The sequence below is a fragment of the Elephas maximus genome, chromosome 1 (genome assembly GCF_024166365.1).
Source record: "Elephas maximus indicus isolate mEleMax1 chromosome 1, mEleMax1 primary haplotype, whole genome shotgun sequence".
Classification (NCBI taxonomy): domain Eukaryota; kingdom Metazoa; phylum Chordata; class Mammalia; order Proboscidea; family Elephantidae; genus Elephas; species Elephas maximus.
The window spans coordinates 237,804,321-237,821,977 of NC_064819.1; the positions used below are offsets into that span (position 1 = coordinate 237,804,321).

At 38.7% G+C, this 17,657-nt stretch overlaps 1 protein-coding gene across 7 annotated transcripts in view; it reads right to left on the reverse strand.

Moving 5' to 3' along the window:
* The window catches only part of PDE10A (phosphodiesterase 10A), a 745,035-nt gene that overhangs the window by 20,296 nt on the left and 707,082 nt on the right, over positions 1-17,657 (reverse strand). For 6 of the 7 annotated variants that reach the window (XM_049905162.1, XM_049905144.1, XM_049905169.1 and 3 more), the window contains one exon: positions 11,506-11,678. In XM_049905162.1, the coding sequence (XP_049761119.1) occupies positions 11,506-11,678 (173 nt within the window). Of the gene's footprint in view, positions 1-9,068; positions 10,054-11,505; positions 11,679-17,657 lie in introns of those variants that run through there. The other variant, XM_049905170.1, reaches the window with a different exon arrangement.

Below are 17,657 nucleotides of genomic sequence, written 5' to 3' on the forward strand. Positions count from 1 at the left end.
CCTGATCTAAGCCATGGTATTTTTAATAGTCTGGTATGCATGCAAAAGCTGGGTAATGAATAAGGAAGACCAAAGAAGAATTGATCCATTTGAATTATGGTGTTGGGAAAGAATATTGAATATACCGTGGGCTGCCAAAAGAATGAACAAATCTGTCTTGGAAGAAGTACGGCCAGAATGTTCCTTATAAGCAAGGATGGCAAGACTACGTCTCACATACTTTGGACACGTTATCAGGAGGGATCAGTCCCTGGAGAAGGACATCCTGCTTGGTAGAGTAGAGAGTCAGCGGAAAAGAGGAAGGCACTGAATGAGATGGACTGACACAGTGGCTGCAACGATGGGCTGAAGCATAGCAACAATTGTGAGGATGACACGGGACCAGGCCATGTTTCATTCTGTTGTACATCGTGTGCTATGAGAAGGAACCAACTGGACAGCACCTAACAATAACAGGTGCTCTTTTCGTAGTCCTGGGTTGTTGGAGTAAACTTGATGGCAATGGGTTTTTGTGGTTTGGGTGGCACAAATGGCTAAATGCTGCTCTACTAGTCAAACCCGCCCAGCAGCACCTCCAGAGAAAAGTCTGGTGATCTGCTTCAGAAAGGTCACAGCCTTGTAAACCCTATGGAGCATTTCTACTCCACACATATGGGGTCGCCATTAGCTGGAGGTGACTCGATGGCAACTAACAAAACAACAGGTGCTCCTTGGGTCAACATAATGTTTTTGATTTATCCATGTTGTTTCATAAATCAGAACTTCATATACTATTTTTTTACATGTTGAATAGTACAATATCCCAACCCATTGTATAAATGCCAGAAATTTTTTTATCCATTTTTCTGTTATAGGACAGTTGGGATGCTTCCAATTTGGAGATATTATGAATACAGCTGCTATTAACATTTGCATACAAGTCTGTGTGTGGACGCATGCTCTCAGTTCTCCACAGTGAATGTCTAGCAGCAGAGCTGCTGGATTACAGGGTAAGCCTATGTCCAACCTTCTAAGAAACTTTGAAGTGTTTTCACAAGTGGTTATAACATTTTTGACTCCCACCGACAATACCCTTGAGAACGACTGGCATTGGTGTGTAGCGGTATCTCACCGTGGTTTTAATTTGTATTTTCCTGATGACAAAGAACATGGAGGAAGATATTATGTGCTTATTGACTTTTAAGTTGTGTAAAAATCTTTCACATACTTTTTACTTGGGTTACCTTTCTTATGGTTGACTTCTACACTCTGGGTCTATTTTTGGACTCTGACATGCAGGTCTGTCATCTAACTGAGAACCCTGTTGTTCAAGAATCATTTGTTGAAAAGACTACCCACTCCTCACAGGGCTGCCTTAGCGCCTTGGTTGAGCACCAACAGGATGCAGAGTGGTAACCTTCCATAGTTTGTATCACCATTTATTTGCCTAACCCAACACCAACACACACTGTCTTAATTATTGTTAGTTTATAATACTGCATTTTTGGGCAAATAATGCTCACCTTCTACATATGTTTGCTAACCATGCCCTTCCCCCCCAAGAGGTATTTTTAAAAGCATGTTGTGTTAAGTTTTTTACAGCAACATGTAAAATAAATTGGCATAGCAGCACTTATGAAAACACCTTGTGGGTGGAGGGCAAGGTTGGCAAACATAGAAGGCATGCATTATTTGCATAAAAATACTGCAAGTCTTGAAACCAGGTAGCGTAAATTCTCCAAAATTTTTTAAATTTTTCTAACTATTCTAGGTCTCTTACATTTCTATACAAATTTGAGATCAATTCCTGCTGGAGTTTTGACTGGGTTTGCATTAAACATATAGGTGAACTTGAGGCAAACTGATACCTCAACAGTATTAAGTTTTACAGTTCATAAACATGACCTATCTCTCCATTTGTCTTTAATCTCTCTTAGAAATAGTTTGTATTCTTAGTATATAGAGAGATTTGCACATTAAATTTATTCCTAAGCATGCTGTATTTTTTTTTTTGTCATAGCAAATGTCGCTGGTTAGTTTCAATTTCCAATTGATACTTACTCATAAACAGAAACAAAACTGATTATTTAAAAAGATGTTAAACTTGTGTACTGTTACCCTGCTAAATCTAGTAGTTTTTTTTTTTTAGATCCTTAACATTAGTTTTAGTAGGTGATCATGTCAGTTAAAAATAAGGAACAGATTTACCTTTTCCCGTCAAATATCTATGTCTATCTCTCTATATTTATGTATTGCTGTGATGCAGTGGCTAGGATCTTGGTGCAAATTGCTACCGAAGTGGTCAGGGTAGACATTCTGTCTTTGTTTCCAATCCTGGAGGGAAAGTACTTAATATATCACCTACCATTATGGTGGCTTTGGTATTTTAGGAGATGGTTTTTATCAAATTAAAAAAGTTCTCACATATTCCTAGTAAGCTAAATTTCTTTCCCATGAATGCAGGTTTAATTTTGTCAAATGCTTTTTCTGCGTCTATTGAGATGATCATATGGGTTTTCTTCTTTATTCTGTTGGTGATTAATTATGTATATGTGATTTATTAACAAATGCTAAACCAATTTTATATTGTATCCCTGAAATAAAAATCCATTTGTTAGGCTATATTGTCCTTTTTATAAGACACTGTTTTGTTATGAATTTTACATCTATGTTCCTGAGGAATACTGATCTTCACTTTTTTTGTAACGTCCCTCAGATTTTGGTATCATGGTTTTTGAAGACGTAATACATTAAATTGGGAAGTGGTTCTTCTTTCCCAGTTTTTGGAAGAATTTGTGTAAGGCTGGTATTATTTCTTCCATAAGTGGCTGATGAATTCACAGGTAAAATCATGAAGGTCTGGAGGGGTTTTTGCTTGTTTTTTTTTAAGAACTAAATTTCTTTAATGGACTATTCATTATTTTCCATCTCTTTTTGGACAATGTTTAGTACGCTGTGTTTTTCAGGGAACTTATCTATTTTGTCTAAGTTTCAAATTTATTAGCATAAAATCATTTACAATAATTTCTTACTACCCTTTTAACATCTGTAATGATATCCCCTTTTTCACGGTTAATATTAGTGACTTGTGTTTCTTTTTTATTTTCCTTAACAGTCTTGGTTGGAGTTGATATATCTTAATACAAAAGACCAACTTCCTTTCATTGTTAATTTTCTCTGTTGTTTGCATGCTTTCTGTTTTATTGTTCTGCTTTTATTTACTTCAAGTTCAGGCTTAATTTACAATTCTTTCTCTAGCTGCTTAAGGTATTATCTTAGGTCACTGATTTTAAACTCATTTTTTCTAGTATAGGCATTATAAATTTCCCTCTTAGCACTTCTTTAACTGTATCCTATAAATTTTGACTTATTTTTGTTTTCATTATCATTCAGATTGAAATATTTTCTGATTTCCTTTGTGACTTCTCCTTTGAATCATGGTTTTTAGAAGTGTATTTGTAGGGGGGAGGAGGAGAGCTTGCACTCGGGAAGAAGAAAAGGCAGGCAGTGGTGACATTCCTCCATAAGACAATCCCCACAAAGGAGGAGACACGGGGAGGTGACATTCCTTAGTAAGATGGTCCCTACATAGTTAAACTTTAAGCCAAGGAAATGATCTTTACAAGGGTCTTTGATTTGATAAAGTCCCTAACTTGATAAGATCTGTAACTTGGTAATCAAACCTTAAGCCAAGGAAATGGTCTTCATGGGGGTGGGGGGGGGGGGGCTCTTGTCCTGGTTTTTAAATGTTAACAGAGACAGATAAGGAGACAAAAAGGATATAAAACCCTCACTCAGATTCTTTCTCTACCTGAGTAGCCCACTTGATGCTTCCTAGTCAAGTGTACTTTTACTACTAACCCTCTCCTTGGTAATAAACCTCTGCTCACTTGACACCGTTTGTCTCAGTGGTTTAATTCTTTCCTACACTGAAGACAAAAACCGAGGCCATTCTCCAGTGGTAACATATTCTTTAATTTCCAAATAGTTGGGGCTTTTCTAGATAGCTGTTTTTTTTTTTTTTTTTTTTTAACTCTCATTGTAAAATACTTTTTGATTTTAATATTTTAAAATTTATTGATAGTTATTTTATGTCTCAGTACATCACCCATCTTGTAATTCAAGTGCAGCTGGAAAAAATATGTATTATATGGTTGTTGTTGTTGTTCTGGGGTGCCCTTGAGTTGATTTTGACTCATAGTGGCCCCATGTGGCAGAGTGGAACTGCCCCATGTGGTTTTCTAGGCAGTTCTTTACGGGAACAGATCTCCAGCTCCTTCTCCCACTGAGCTGCTGGGTGGGTCAGAACCACCAAATTTTCAGTTGGCAGCCAAGAACCAGGCTCCTTATAGTTCTTGTAGTATTCTATAAATACAAGTTAGGTCATGTTCATTGTGTTCTTTACATCTACCTTAGCCTCACTGATTTTTTATGTACTTTTTTTTTGTTGTTGTTCTATAATTCATGGCAGAAGCACGTAAAACTCTCTAGCTACAATTTTGGGTCTGTTTCCCTTTTTAGTTCTGTCAGTTTTTTCTTCATGTGTTCTGAAGCTTTGTTATTAGATGCATAGACATTTTGGATTGTTATCTCTTCCTGTGAATTGACTCTTTTAGCCTTGTAAATTGTCCCTCTTTATATCTGGCAATATTTCTTGTCTTGAAAACTACTTCAATGTTAATACAACCACATCAGCTCTTTTGTGCTTCCTTTCTGAATTGTGTCTCTTTCCATCATTTACATTCAACCCATATGAGTCTATTTAAAATGTATATCTGTAGATAAGATAGATTTGGGTCTTGGTATTTGATCTGGTATGATCATTTCTTGCTTTTAATTGAATTATTTAGTCCACTTATATTTAAGAATTGGTTTTATTGGATTCTAGTCTACCATCTTCGTATTTGTTACATTTGTTTTTCATCCCTCTATTCCTTTTGCCTCCTTGTGGGTTAACTGACTGTACCTTTCACTATTTAACTTTTCTCCTAGTTTTTGAAAAGCCATACCTCTTTTTATTATTTTTGTGGCTTCTCCAGGAATTACAATATGAATCCTTATCACATCTACATAGATCAATATTGTTCCAGCTAACACTTCATTCTCCATCCTTTGTGATTCTAAGAAGCTCACAACACTAATAGTTCTGTATGCCCCTCATTCTTTCTGTTCTTGTTCTCATATATTTAATCTCTACACAGATATAAATTCCACCTTGCTATGACATTTTTGCTTTAACCACTCATTTATCTTTTAGGTAAATTAGAAGAAAAAGTAATTTTTAAAGCTGTTCTGTTTACATTTTTTGTGATTTTTATACCTTCCTCCAAGATGGAACTTTTCGTCTGGTATAATTTCCTTTCTGAATAAAAAATTTCCCTTAGTACTTTGTGTAGTTCAGGTCTAACAACAAATTCTCTCAGTTTTTGTTTACCCTGAAAATACCTTTATTTTGGCCTCATTTTAAAGAATGGAAATTCGGTACTTGAAAAGGACAACTAAAATTAAGCAAACAAAAAATTACCAGGGTTCAAAAGTAGATTTTAACTAGCAGAAGAATCAATAACAATTACAAGAAAACAAACCATGCCATCAAGTCAATTCTTACTCATACAAATATAGTAATATTAAATAAATTTTAAGTAAGCACTTTGTGAAAATATTTTTATATAAAATTGAAAATCTAAAGGAAAAAGATGATTTTCTAGCACAATAAACTGTCTAAAAGGTAGAATAAAATATAAAAAACAAAATAAAACAAAACCCCCAGACCGAAAAAGACATTATAAAGTTTATAAAGAACTTCCACTTAAAAAGGTGACAGACTACAATGGTTTTACAAATAAATACTATTTAACCTCACCCAGAATAGCCATAGTTATTCAAACTCTTCCAGATCAGAGAAGAAATCAATAGCTTCCCTACTTAATTTTATAAAACCAGCCAATCTTAATAGAAAATATGACACAGTATAATAAAAACTATATATCAACTAATGAATTTGATGCAAACTTGCTAAAAAAAGATAGAAATTGATTTCCTATGTATATTAAAGGAGTAATTCCATGGTAAAGTACAGTTCAAGGAATTCATGGGTTGCATTAAATTAGAAAATTAAAAAACTTACTAATAAAATGAGAAATTAATAACCCTGTATCAATGGAATCTAGATATGGATTTGAAAAAATTCCTAATATAAACTAATATAAACAGCTATAAAATGAAATTAGTTATACATGATGAAAATAATCTATCAAACATATCAAACATCACTTTAAACAATTAAAATTCTAAAACCACGATTACAATCACACATGTTAGATGTGTTTGCTTTCTCTACCATAATACAATATTGTTCTGTAGGTTCTAGCTATACAGTAAGGAGCTCTGGTGGCACAGTTATTAAGCGCTCAGCTGCTCACCCAAAGATTGGTAATTCAAACCCACCAGCCACTCCATGGGAGAAAACTGTTGCAGTCAGCTTCTATAAAGAGGTACAGCCTTGGAAACTCTATGGGGCAGTTCTACTCTGTCCCAAAGGGCCACTATAGTTGGAATTGACTCAATGGCAATGGGTTTGACTTACTGGGTTAGCTATCACGACAACAAAGAGCTATGAAGAATATGACGTGCCAACAGTAAGCACAGGAAAGCTGGCATGGCTGCTTTAGACACAGACAACTAACTTTAGGTAAGAAATATTACCAGTTCAAGAGAAGGTCAAGAAGACATAAATCTAAGAGTGTATACACCTAATAATTAAGTTTCAAAGTGCATGAAACAAATTTGACAAACCCAGGACAAAACCTATTGCTGTCCCGTCAATCCTGACTCACGGCAACCCTGGAGGACAGAGTAGAGCATCCCAGAGGGTTTCCGAGGCTGTAATGTTTACGGAAGCAGACTGCCATGTCTCTCTCCCAGGGAGCAGGTAGTAGTTTCAAACTGCCAACATTTAGGTTAGCAGCTGAGCGCTTTAATCACTGCACCACCAGGACTCACTCTCTATAAATTCACAACTTTATTTATACTGGAAACTCTAGTTAGTCAGAAATGGGAAAAATGCATTCACAAAGGATGAAGTAATTTTATCATGAAAGTTGCAGAATCCGTGTAAGCAAACTATAAAATTTTATTCATGAGTAAAAATAAGAGTCATACCATATTTTTGGATAATAAGACAATATATGTTCAGTTTCAAGGGGATAAATAAATACAACATAACTGCAATCAAAATGCCAAAGTGAGCATTTTTATCTGGAAAAAAAATCCTGATAGCTGAATATTCTTTTTCTTTTTAAGTATTCATGACGAAGGTGGTGAAGTGCTGTGATGACTGTAATTTACTTTGAAATAGTCCAGCCTCCTCAAAAAGGCAAAGAGAATATGGTAAAATATTAACAATTATTGACTCAAATTAGTCAATATGGGTGCACATTTGAGTATAATTTCTACTTTTCTGTAAATTTAATTTTTTTCTTATAAAAATTAAAAAATGTATATTTACTAAGTGACTATTTCTATGAAAATTTTTAGAAAGTAAAGAAAAGTAAGGGCCAAGTATGTATGATAAATTTCAACATAACCTGTTGCCATCAAGTTGATTTGGACTCATAGTAACCCTGTAAGACAGAGCAGAACTGCCCCATAGGATTTCCAAGGCTGTAATCTTTTTTTTTTTTTAATCTTTAGGGAAGCAGATTGCCACTACATCCTCCTGCAGAATGGCTGGTGGGTTCCAAACACTGACCTTTCAGTTAGCAGCCGAGCATTTAACCACTGCACCACCAGGGCTCCTAAATTTCAACATATTTATAGTACAGGCAGTACCTGGGTTACAAACAAGGTCCTGTTCCTAACTCTATCTTTTTAAAGTCCTTGAGTCAAATTTGTCGAAACAGGTGCATACGGTTCTCATCTAGCCTTCTTTAGTGAGAGAGGAAGCCCTGGTGGCGCAGTGGATAAGAGCTATAGCTGCTAACGAGAAGGTCAGCAGTTTGAATCCACCAGGCACTCCTTGGAAACTCTATGGGGCAGTTCTACTCTGTCCTATAGGGTCGCTATGAGTCAGAATCGGCTCGACGGCACTGGGTTTGGTTTTGGTTTACCCCCCAAATATACTGAATCAGGCTCTACGGTTTAACAAGATCTCCAGGGGATTCTTACGTGTGATAAGTATTGAGAACCATGGCTCTACTAGTGGCTCTCAAAATTGGTCCCTAACCAGCCTGGGAACTTGTTTGAAATGAAACTTCTCAGCAGGGGTTCAAACAAGAATGAACCTGCTTAAGCCCTGAAGAAAGGGCTGGAAGCCTTCTCAATGATTTAAAAGCTGTATGTGCGTGCAGCAAGTGAAGGCGACTGTGACGAAGAATCGGTGGACAGTAGGGGTTGCTTGATCATTTCAAAACGAGGGCAAATTATTTAGTTTTCCGTAAGGTGGATGTTTGTAACGCAAGGCTGCCTGTAATCAAAACAGTATGATCTTATTCAAGGTTTGGATAATTAGCAAATAGGTGGCTTAAGGGGTCCAAAAAATTATCTAAGTTTATATTAAAACTTAACAAATTCAACTCAGTGGAAAAATGTATTATTCATTAAGTGGTACTGATACACCCATACTCAGAAACAAAGTTATATTTATAACTCACAATAAAATTCCATGATTAAGACCTCAATGTTAAAAATATTCAAAAGGCTATAAAATATTTTAACAATTTAAATAATGTTTATATTACTGTGAGGATGGAGGGATGCCTTCTTAAGCAAGACAGAGAATTCAGAGGTAATGAAAACAAGTGACAGATTTGGGCACATGAATTAAATTCCTTCGTTTTCAAAAGAAAATCTGAAGGAAATTTTTGAAGACCACCTAAAGATAGTATTTGTAAGCTATAAGAGAAAATATTTTAATATTGTTAACAAACATAGAATGCAAACTGATTTATTAAGAAGTAAACAATTCCACAGAAAATAAAGTTATGAACAGACAAATGAAAGTAGGAATAATGTATAGTCAATAAACATAAATGTTTTATTTAATGAAAAGTTGTTTTTACCCACAGGGCTGGCAAAAATGAAATGGACTAATAAAGTCTTATGTTGGTACTGGCTTAGAAAAATGCCAATTTCTTACACTGTTCAAAGAAGTATGAATTTCTACAGTCTTTTTAGAAAATTTAATATATGTATAAATTTCTAGTACTATATGGTATATTTTGTAAAGGGCCGGTAGGTAAAACTGTATAAGCAAGGGTGTTCAGGTAGCTGGTAGCTGCAGATGGTCAGAATGGCACTCTTCTTCCTGTATACACCCTTGCACTCCTTGAATTATTACAAACATGCGTTACCTTTAAAATTATCAAAATAATTTAATCATACATAACTACACAATATATATCAACACATATTAATGCATTATGTACTAAATATAATGATTTGAAATTAGATGTTTAAATCTTCTAATAGAAGAAAATATAATTTAATAATAAAGAACAGACTCATGAAATGGGATACTAGTTACATCATCCTTGTTTGTGACCTAAAACACACAGCCACATGAGTTTCAGTAAGCCAAAGGACACTTTGTCAAGGCTATACGTGTATACACGTTGTCAAGGCTATACACCAAAGTGACAAAGTGACAAAGGAGACTTTGTCAAGGCTATACACCAAAAACCAAACCTGTTGCCCAGGATCAATTCTGACTCATAGAGACCCTATAGGGCAGCGTAGAACTGTCCCATAGGGTTTCCAAGGAGAGGCTGGTGGATTCGAACTGCTGACTTTTTGGTTAGCAACCAAACTCTTAAGGACTCTGCCACCAGGGCTCCCGACAAGGAAAAAAAGAAAAAGAGCCCTGTGAACCAACAGTTTCTACAGCTCCTACTCAGCACAAAGAACCACACATCAATGTTTTAGAGGCACAGAGGTGTCAGTACGGTAACTCATACACGTCATCTGGACCGGATGCAGAAGGAACACACAGTGATCCTAAGGAATCTTCAGGGCCCGCCACTGGGACCGCCCCTTTCCATGATCCCAGGAGCACCCTGGCAATGTGTTCATATGGCCCTATGTGAAAATCAGATAGATTTGTACTGTTTTTCTGAAAGAAAGTTCCCCAAACTGGGTAAGTTTCAAGCCTCACAAAATCTTGATCTTTTGGAGGTAAGTTGAATCACAACCAACCATGGTTTAATCAAAGGTGTAGATTCCATTATACAAATGGTACTTATTATGGAAGAGGTAAATTTTACTATATATAATTTATATTCATTCGTAAAGCTAATGGTTTGTTTAGGTTCAGGGTACCAGAGTGAACTGCTTCTAAAAACTTGAAAATGAAGACAACAGAGGCCATGCTCTTGAAGAATTGTTAAGATCAGTTCTTAAAGGATCACAGAGGAGCTATGCAAAGCACCTGGACAAAGAGAATAGCTCCAAGCTTAGCAAGAATGGGCTAGAACCAGTAAATCCATTTTCGTGAACCCAAAGAGAAAGATGGCATCACTTGAAATGGAGCTTGGCCAGACATGGAAACAGCAAAAGGAAAGTCACAGCAATCACCACTGGTGCGAACCACCCACGAACTGTCAAAGGGAGTGGAAGTTTAGCCGAAGGGTTGTCTTAGACCTAGCATGCACATGGGTGAACACACTCATCAGAACGAAGAGACCCGGAATATTTCTGAACACACTAGGAAGACACACCTTCTGGGGAAAGAAGGCATCAGACTACCTCAGCCTGATGCCACTAAAACGTTTAATTCATCAAATTCCCCTTGTTCTGATTCCATGTTCATTCGCAAAGCAACCTTTTGATTGCAACTTGGCTTCCTAAATGATTCTGACTACAAAGAATGCCAATATTCTATTCTTTGTGACTGAAATATATGTTTTGTAGTTTAATAACATGGAATTAGAAAGTCCCTGGGTGGCCGGGTTTGTGCTCTGCTACTAATCAAGAGGTTAGTTGTTCGAGCCCACCCAGTGGTACCATGGAAGAAGTCCTGGTGATACGCTTCCATGAAGATTACAGCCAAGAAAACCGTACGTAGCAGTTCCATGCTGTAACATACAGGGTTGTCACGAGTTGCAATCGATTTGACAGCAAAGGCTTAATATGGAATTCTGTTTTTATACAGAAATCACATGAGCTGGCTTAATGTGAGTCAGATTCTGAAAAATGAATCCATTTTCATTTGCTTAGCAAGTCAGGCTTTTGATTCTATGAGGCCAGTGGCCAAACCCTGGGCTGTGATCAACTCAACAAAGGCCCCCTGGGAAACAACCTGCCAATCTTTTCCTTTAGCGCCCACTCCTGCATGGCTAGTTTAAATGCAAATTTGCATTTTAGTTTTCTTCATAATATAGTGGCAGTAATTTTGTTAAGCAATGAAATAGCCCGAAAGCAAATATACACAAAATGCACATAAAAAAAACATTTTTTTAAAACTTCTCTTAAATATAAACTTATTCCACATAACATTTGCTAAGCTTCTAAACTTCTAAAAATCATTTTTACCTATGCGATTGGTTATTAAGGTTTAGCGATCCAGACTGGTACATCTCTTCCAACTGTTTCCTGTTCCCAAAGTATAACGCAAGGTCTGTAGCGATGATGGCTTTGCGGATGATCTCAAGCACCTGTTCGTATTCGCTGGAGCTCAGGGTGGAGAAGATATTGTGCCCTTCCAACTATGGAAAAAATACAAACAAAAAACACAGGCTCTAACCTTATGACATTTTCAGTTACTTGAAACAGAATAGGCAATGCCACTTGGCACGCTAAAAACAGCTCTTGGTGCAAAAAGAATAATTTAAAATGATAATACAGTCAGCATTTTGGTTTTTTCTTTAATTAAGCTACAACAAGGAAGCTATCACCACGTAAATTATCTGTTCCAACTACAGTAACATCACTTGTTACTATAAAACACCAGCAATTTAAATATAACTATATCGTAGGTGCTTCTAATAACAAAAGGACAAATTTAAAATATTTAAAGATTTTTCCTCTTGAACTAGATAAAACTTTAGTAACGTTTATATTGTACTGGAAACGAGCGGGCTGAAAGCCATCCACACCTCTGCGCCCCTCCCGTTCAGGTTCTGCCATACCAAAGCAAGCCTAATGAATAATCATCTACTTTTTTCCACCCTAGAAGAAAATGTTCCGCAACTTCAAAGTTTCTAAAGGCATATTAAAAACTCTACCTACAGGCAAAAACATTTTTACAGAAAACACAAATCACCAAAGGTACAAAAACTGTAGGGCCACCTTCCCCTCTTCTGTCCTTGTGGGAGAAGGGAATAGCGGATCACCACCCTAAACAAGACCAGGACATCGGCAATGAGGATGGTCCTGGGTCAGAGTACAGAGCTACTCTTCTTCTGCACGTGAATCTTCTAAAAACTTCTTAGGATAATGTCTTCCTCTGAGAATTTTAAGGATTTCATTTGCAGTGGAGATAAAATGGGTAGCTTTTGTTCAAACTAAAAAAGTTGAGATGATTTAACTTGTCAGTCAACAAATTATTGTTTAATATCTTCATTAGCAGTCAATATGGTCCTACTATAAACTGACTTTTAACTGATTTCATCTGTTGTAATCTACATCTATTGGTTTATAAAATACATTAAAAGCTTAAAGGTTACTTCACAAAATCAGACATCCATCCCACTAAGACGCAGCCTGCTTCACACTGTTCTGAAATAAGGCCATCCTCACACCATATGCCCTCAATCATTGGAATTTTCTGTATTACTTACTCTTAAGGTACTATAAATGTTTAAATTATTCTCCAATAAATGTGTCAAACAGGGTTATTCCTAGTTGCTTATTTTCTTGATAATAATTCCTTGAGATACTCAAGCACAGGTTGCTTGGAAGAGGAGGGATTAAAGCACTGGATGGTGGCTGAACTCAGTTACCTTTCAAGCCCCTTCCAACGTCAACTTTCTACAACGTGGTAGGAAAAAAAAAGCGTTATTTTGATCGCTGATGTGAAATCTGCTTTTCTGTGATTTGGCCATAACTCAAATGAAGCAGCTGGCTTCTTCCCGTGTCTCCTGCCTTGTAAACATGCTTCAGGTCAGACTGGGCTCAGCTGCTCCTCAGGCTTGTGTCGGCTGCGGGCAGTCATCCCTGAGAGGCATCATCTCTACTGAATTTTCTATGCCTGATCCTCTCCATTGTCAATGCTTAGGCCAATAAGCATTGATGATAATGTATACAGAAGTACTCTAGCATGCTGTTGAAGTTTTAAGGAAAATCTCTGTGCAAAAGGGACTTCTTAAACCAGAGTTCTATCAATTCTCTAGGAAACCATGGAGTTACAAACTTGCTGCAGCTGTGCACAGATGTTGCAGGTGCCACCTTGATGCATGCTTTTACCAGGTCCCCCAACGTGTCCATGGCCTAGGCAAACTCAGGTCCACTCTGGAGGATCTCTATATTCTGCAGGTTCTTTTGGGTCCATTACTTCTTTTTTTTTTTTTTTTTTATAATAACTTTTATTAAGCTTCAAGTGAACGTTTACAAATCCAATCAGTCTGTCACATATAAGTTTACATACATCTCACTCCCTACTCCCACTTACTCTCCCCGTCTTGAGTCAGCCCTTTCAGTCTCTCCTTTCTTGACAATTTTGCCGGCTTCCCTCTCTCTCTATCCTCCCATCCCCCCTCCAGACAAGAGTTGCCAACACAATCTCAAGTGTACACCTGATATAATTAGCTCACTCTTCATCAGCGTCTCTCTCCCACCCGCTGACCAGTCCCTTTCATGTCTGATGAGTTGTCTTCAGGGATGGTTCCTGTCCTGTGTCAACAGGAGGTCTGGAGAGCATGACCGCCGGGATTCCTCCAGTCTCAGTCAGACCATTAAGTTTGGTCTTCTTATGAGAATTTGGGGTCTGCATCCCACTGCTCTCCTGCTCCCTCAGGGGTCCTCTGCTGAGCTCCCTGTCAGGGCAGTCATCGATTGTGGCCGGGCACCAACTAGTTCTTCTGGTCTCAGGATGATGTAGGTCTCTGGTTCATGTGGCCCTTTCTGTCTCTTGGGCTCTTAGTTGTCATGTGGACTTGGTGTTCTTCATTTTCCTTTGCTCCAGGTGGGTTGAGACCAATTGCTGCATCTTAGATGGCTGCTTGTTAGCATTTAAGACCCCAGACGCCACATTTCAAAGTGGGATGCAGAATGATTTCATAATAGAATTATTTTGCCAATTGACTTAGAAGTCCCCGCAAACCATGTTCCCCAGACCCCCGCGCTTGCTCCGCTGAGCTTTGAAGCATTCATTTTATCCCGGAAACTTCTTTGCTTTTGGTCCAGTCCAATTGAGCTGACCTTCCATGCCATTACTTCTTTTATTACTTTTCAACCATTAAAGCAAACTACGTGGAAAGGGTACAGTAGAGCGCCTTTATAATGAAAAGTTATCACCAGGGCTTTCCACGGCCTCCTGAAATGCTTTGTCAAGAGTCAAAGGAAGGAGTGAACAAACAAACAAGCCAACAACAAACAGTCCCCTTTCCCTACAAGAGGGTCTACTGTATATGGACCAGGATCCACACCTACCATCCCAAGCACAATCAAGCACAGCAGATAAAACGGCACAAAAACTTTGTAAAGCTCCAGTTTCACTTTAGTTAGCAGCATGATAAATCCTCATAGTAACATAAAACTTTTATATACAATTGATAAGTTTATACAGTTAATATCAGATTACATAGTTGGACGCTTACGTCAATTCAAGCTCAGTTGATCCCACTTTGCATAAATCCAGTTATGAAATAGCAGATGTTGTAAACTCAGAAATGTTTCCCAAACCCTAAAATGGGTGAGCAGTGCACAATTCTTATCTCTATGGAAGCAGACGAGCAGACTCTCTCTACAAATGCTGTAAACAGCTGATATCAGGGAGCACAAACGAGGGTGAAATTGGCTCGGACGCTGAAAGACCATCCAGGGGCCCACTCTGAGTGGAGGATCTTTAAGGCCCTTTCTAGCTCTTAAACTCACGATTCTTCCAGACATTCGAATTCATTGCTGGAGCACTATGAACCCACGGCCTTACTACCACAGCTGTGATTTCCCCCCACAAAATGAGGAACACATGTCTTCATTGCCTAGTAGATACGGAATGCGTCATGTTCCACTTCGTGTAAAAACAGTAGTAGTCCAGCACCTACTCTATCCAAGACCCTGAAGAAATAAGGTCTTTTGCAGTTTTGTGGGAGAGACAGGCAGATGAACACACAATTAACACAGAGCAGCAGGCTCTGTGATGGGTGTAGGGAGCACGTGACAGTTAACACAGAGCAGCAGGCTCTGTGATGGGTGTAGGGAGCATGTGTCAGTTAACACAGAGCAGCAGGCTCTGTGATGGGTGGAGGGAGCACGTGACAGTTAACACAGAGCAGCAGGCTCTGTGATGGGTGTAGGGAGCACGTGACAGTTAACAGAGAGCAGCAGGCTCTGTGATGGGTGGAGTGAGGACCAGGGAGCACATGACAGTTAACATAGAGCAGCAGGCTCTGTGATGGGTGGAGGGAGCACGTGACAGTTAACACAGAGCAGCAGGCTCTGTGATGGGTGTAGGGAGCACGTGACAGTTAACACAGAGCAGCAGGCTCTGTGATGGGTGGAGGGAGCACGTGACAGTTAACACAGAGCAGCAGGCTCTGTGATGGGTGTAGGGAGCACGTGACAGTTAACATAGAGCAGCAGGCTCTGTGATGGGTGGAGTGAGGACCAGGGAGCACATGACAGTTAACATAGAGCAGCAGGCTCTGTGATGGGTGGAGGGAGCACGTGACAGTTAACATAGAGCAGCAGGCTCTGTGATGGGTGTAGGGAGCACGTGACAGTTAACACAGAGCAGCAGGCTCTGTGATGGGTGGAGGGAGCATGTGACAGTTAACACAGAGCAGCAGGCTCTGTGATGGGTGTAGGGAGCACGTGACAGTTAACAGAGAGCAGCAGGCTCTGTGATGGGTGGAGTGCGCACTAGGGAGTAGGTGACAGTTAACACAGAGCAGCAGGCTCTGTGACGGGTGGAGTGAGCACTAAGGAGAACGTGGACGGCATTCTTGGGTGAAAAATGCATTGTAAAGGGCAAGCAGAAGACAGCAAGGAAAGAGCACGGCGGGGTACCTGTGACAAGGAGCAGCCCAAGACCACGGAGATCCTGGTGTTTGGGGAACACCACAATCTCAGTGTTTCTGAAGCAAACTGTTCTAATGGGGAAATGGTGAGAGTTAATGTTAAAGAAGTCCCCAGTACCACAAATGGTTAAGTACTCAACTACTAACCAAAAGGTTGTCAGTTTGAACCCACTCAGAGGTGCCTCAAAAGACAGGCCTGGCAATTTGCTTCCAAAGGGCCTTGAAAACACTATGCTGTTCTTAGGTACCATCAGTCAGTTCCTACTCACAGCAACCCTATGTACAAAAGCATGAAACACTGCCTGGTCCTGTGCCATCTTCACAATTGTTGTTTTGCTTGAACCCACTGTTCCTGCCACTGTGTCAATGCATTTCGTTGAGGGTCTTCATCTTTTTAGCCGACCCTCTACTTTACCAAGCATGATGTCCTTCTCCAGGGACTGGTCCTTCCTGATAACATGTCCAAAGTCTGTGAGAAAAGTCTTGCATTTTTGCTTCTAGGAGCATTCTGGCTGTACTTCATTAAAAACATATTTGTTCATTCTTCTGGCAGCCCATAGTATATTTAATATTCTTTGCCAACACCATAATTCAAAGGCATCAATTCTTCTTATCTTTCTTATTCATTGTCCACCTCTCACATGCATATTAGGTGGCTGAAAACATCACGGCTTGGGTCAGGCACACCTTAGTCCTTAAGGTGACATCTTTGCTTTTTAACACTTTAAAGAGATCTTCTGTGGCAAATTTGCCCAAGGTAACGTCATTTGATTTCTTCACTGCTGCTTCCATGGGCATTCATTATGGATCCAAGTAAAATGAAATCCTTGACAACTTCAATCTTTTCTCCATTTATCATGATGTTGCCTTTTGGTCCAGTTCTGAGGATTTTTGTTTTCTTTATGGTGAGGTGTAATCTATACTGAAGGCTGTGGTCTTCGATCTTCATCAGTAAGTGCTTCAAGTCCTCTTCACTTTCAGCAAGCAAGGTTGTGTCATCTGCATAATGCAAGTTGTTAATGAGTCTTCCTCCAATCCTGATGCCCTATTCTTCATATAATCCAGCTTCTCGAATTATTTGTTCAGCATGCAGATTGAATAGGTACAGTGAAAGGATACAAACCTGACCCACACCTTTCTTGACTTTAAACCATGTAGTATCCCCTTGTTCTGTTTGAACAACTGCCTCCTGGTCTATGTACAAGTTCCTCATGAGCATAATTAATTGTTCTGGAATTTCCATTTTTTGCAATGTAATTCATAATTTGTTATGATTCACACAGTCGAATGCCTTTTCGTAGTCAATACAACAGGTAAACATCTTTCTGGTATGCTCTGCTTTCAGCCAAGATTCCTCTGACATCAGCGATGATATCCCTGGTTCCACGTCCTCTTCTGAATCCCACTTCAATTTCTGGTGGTTCTCTTGTTAATGTACTGCTGCAATCACTTTTGAATGATCTTCAGTAAATTTTACTTGCGTGTGATATTAATGATATTGCTCAA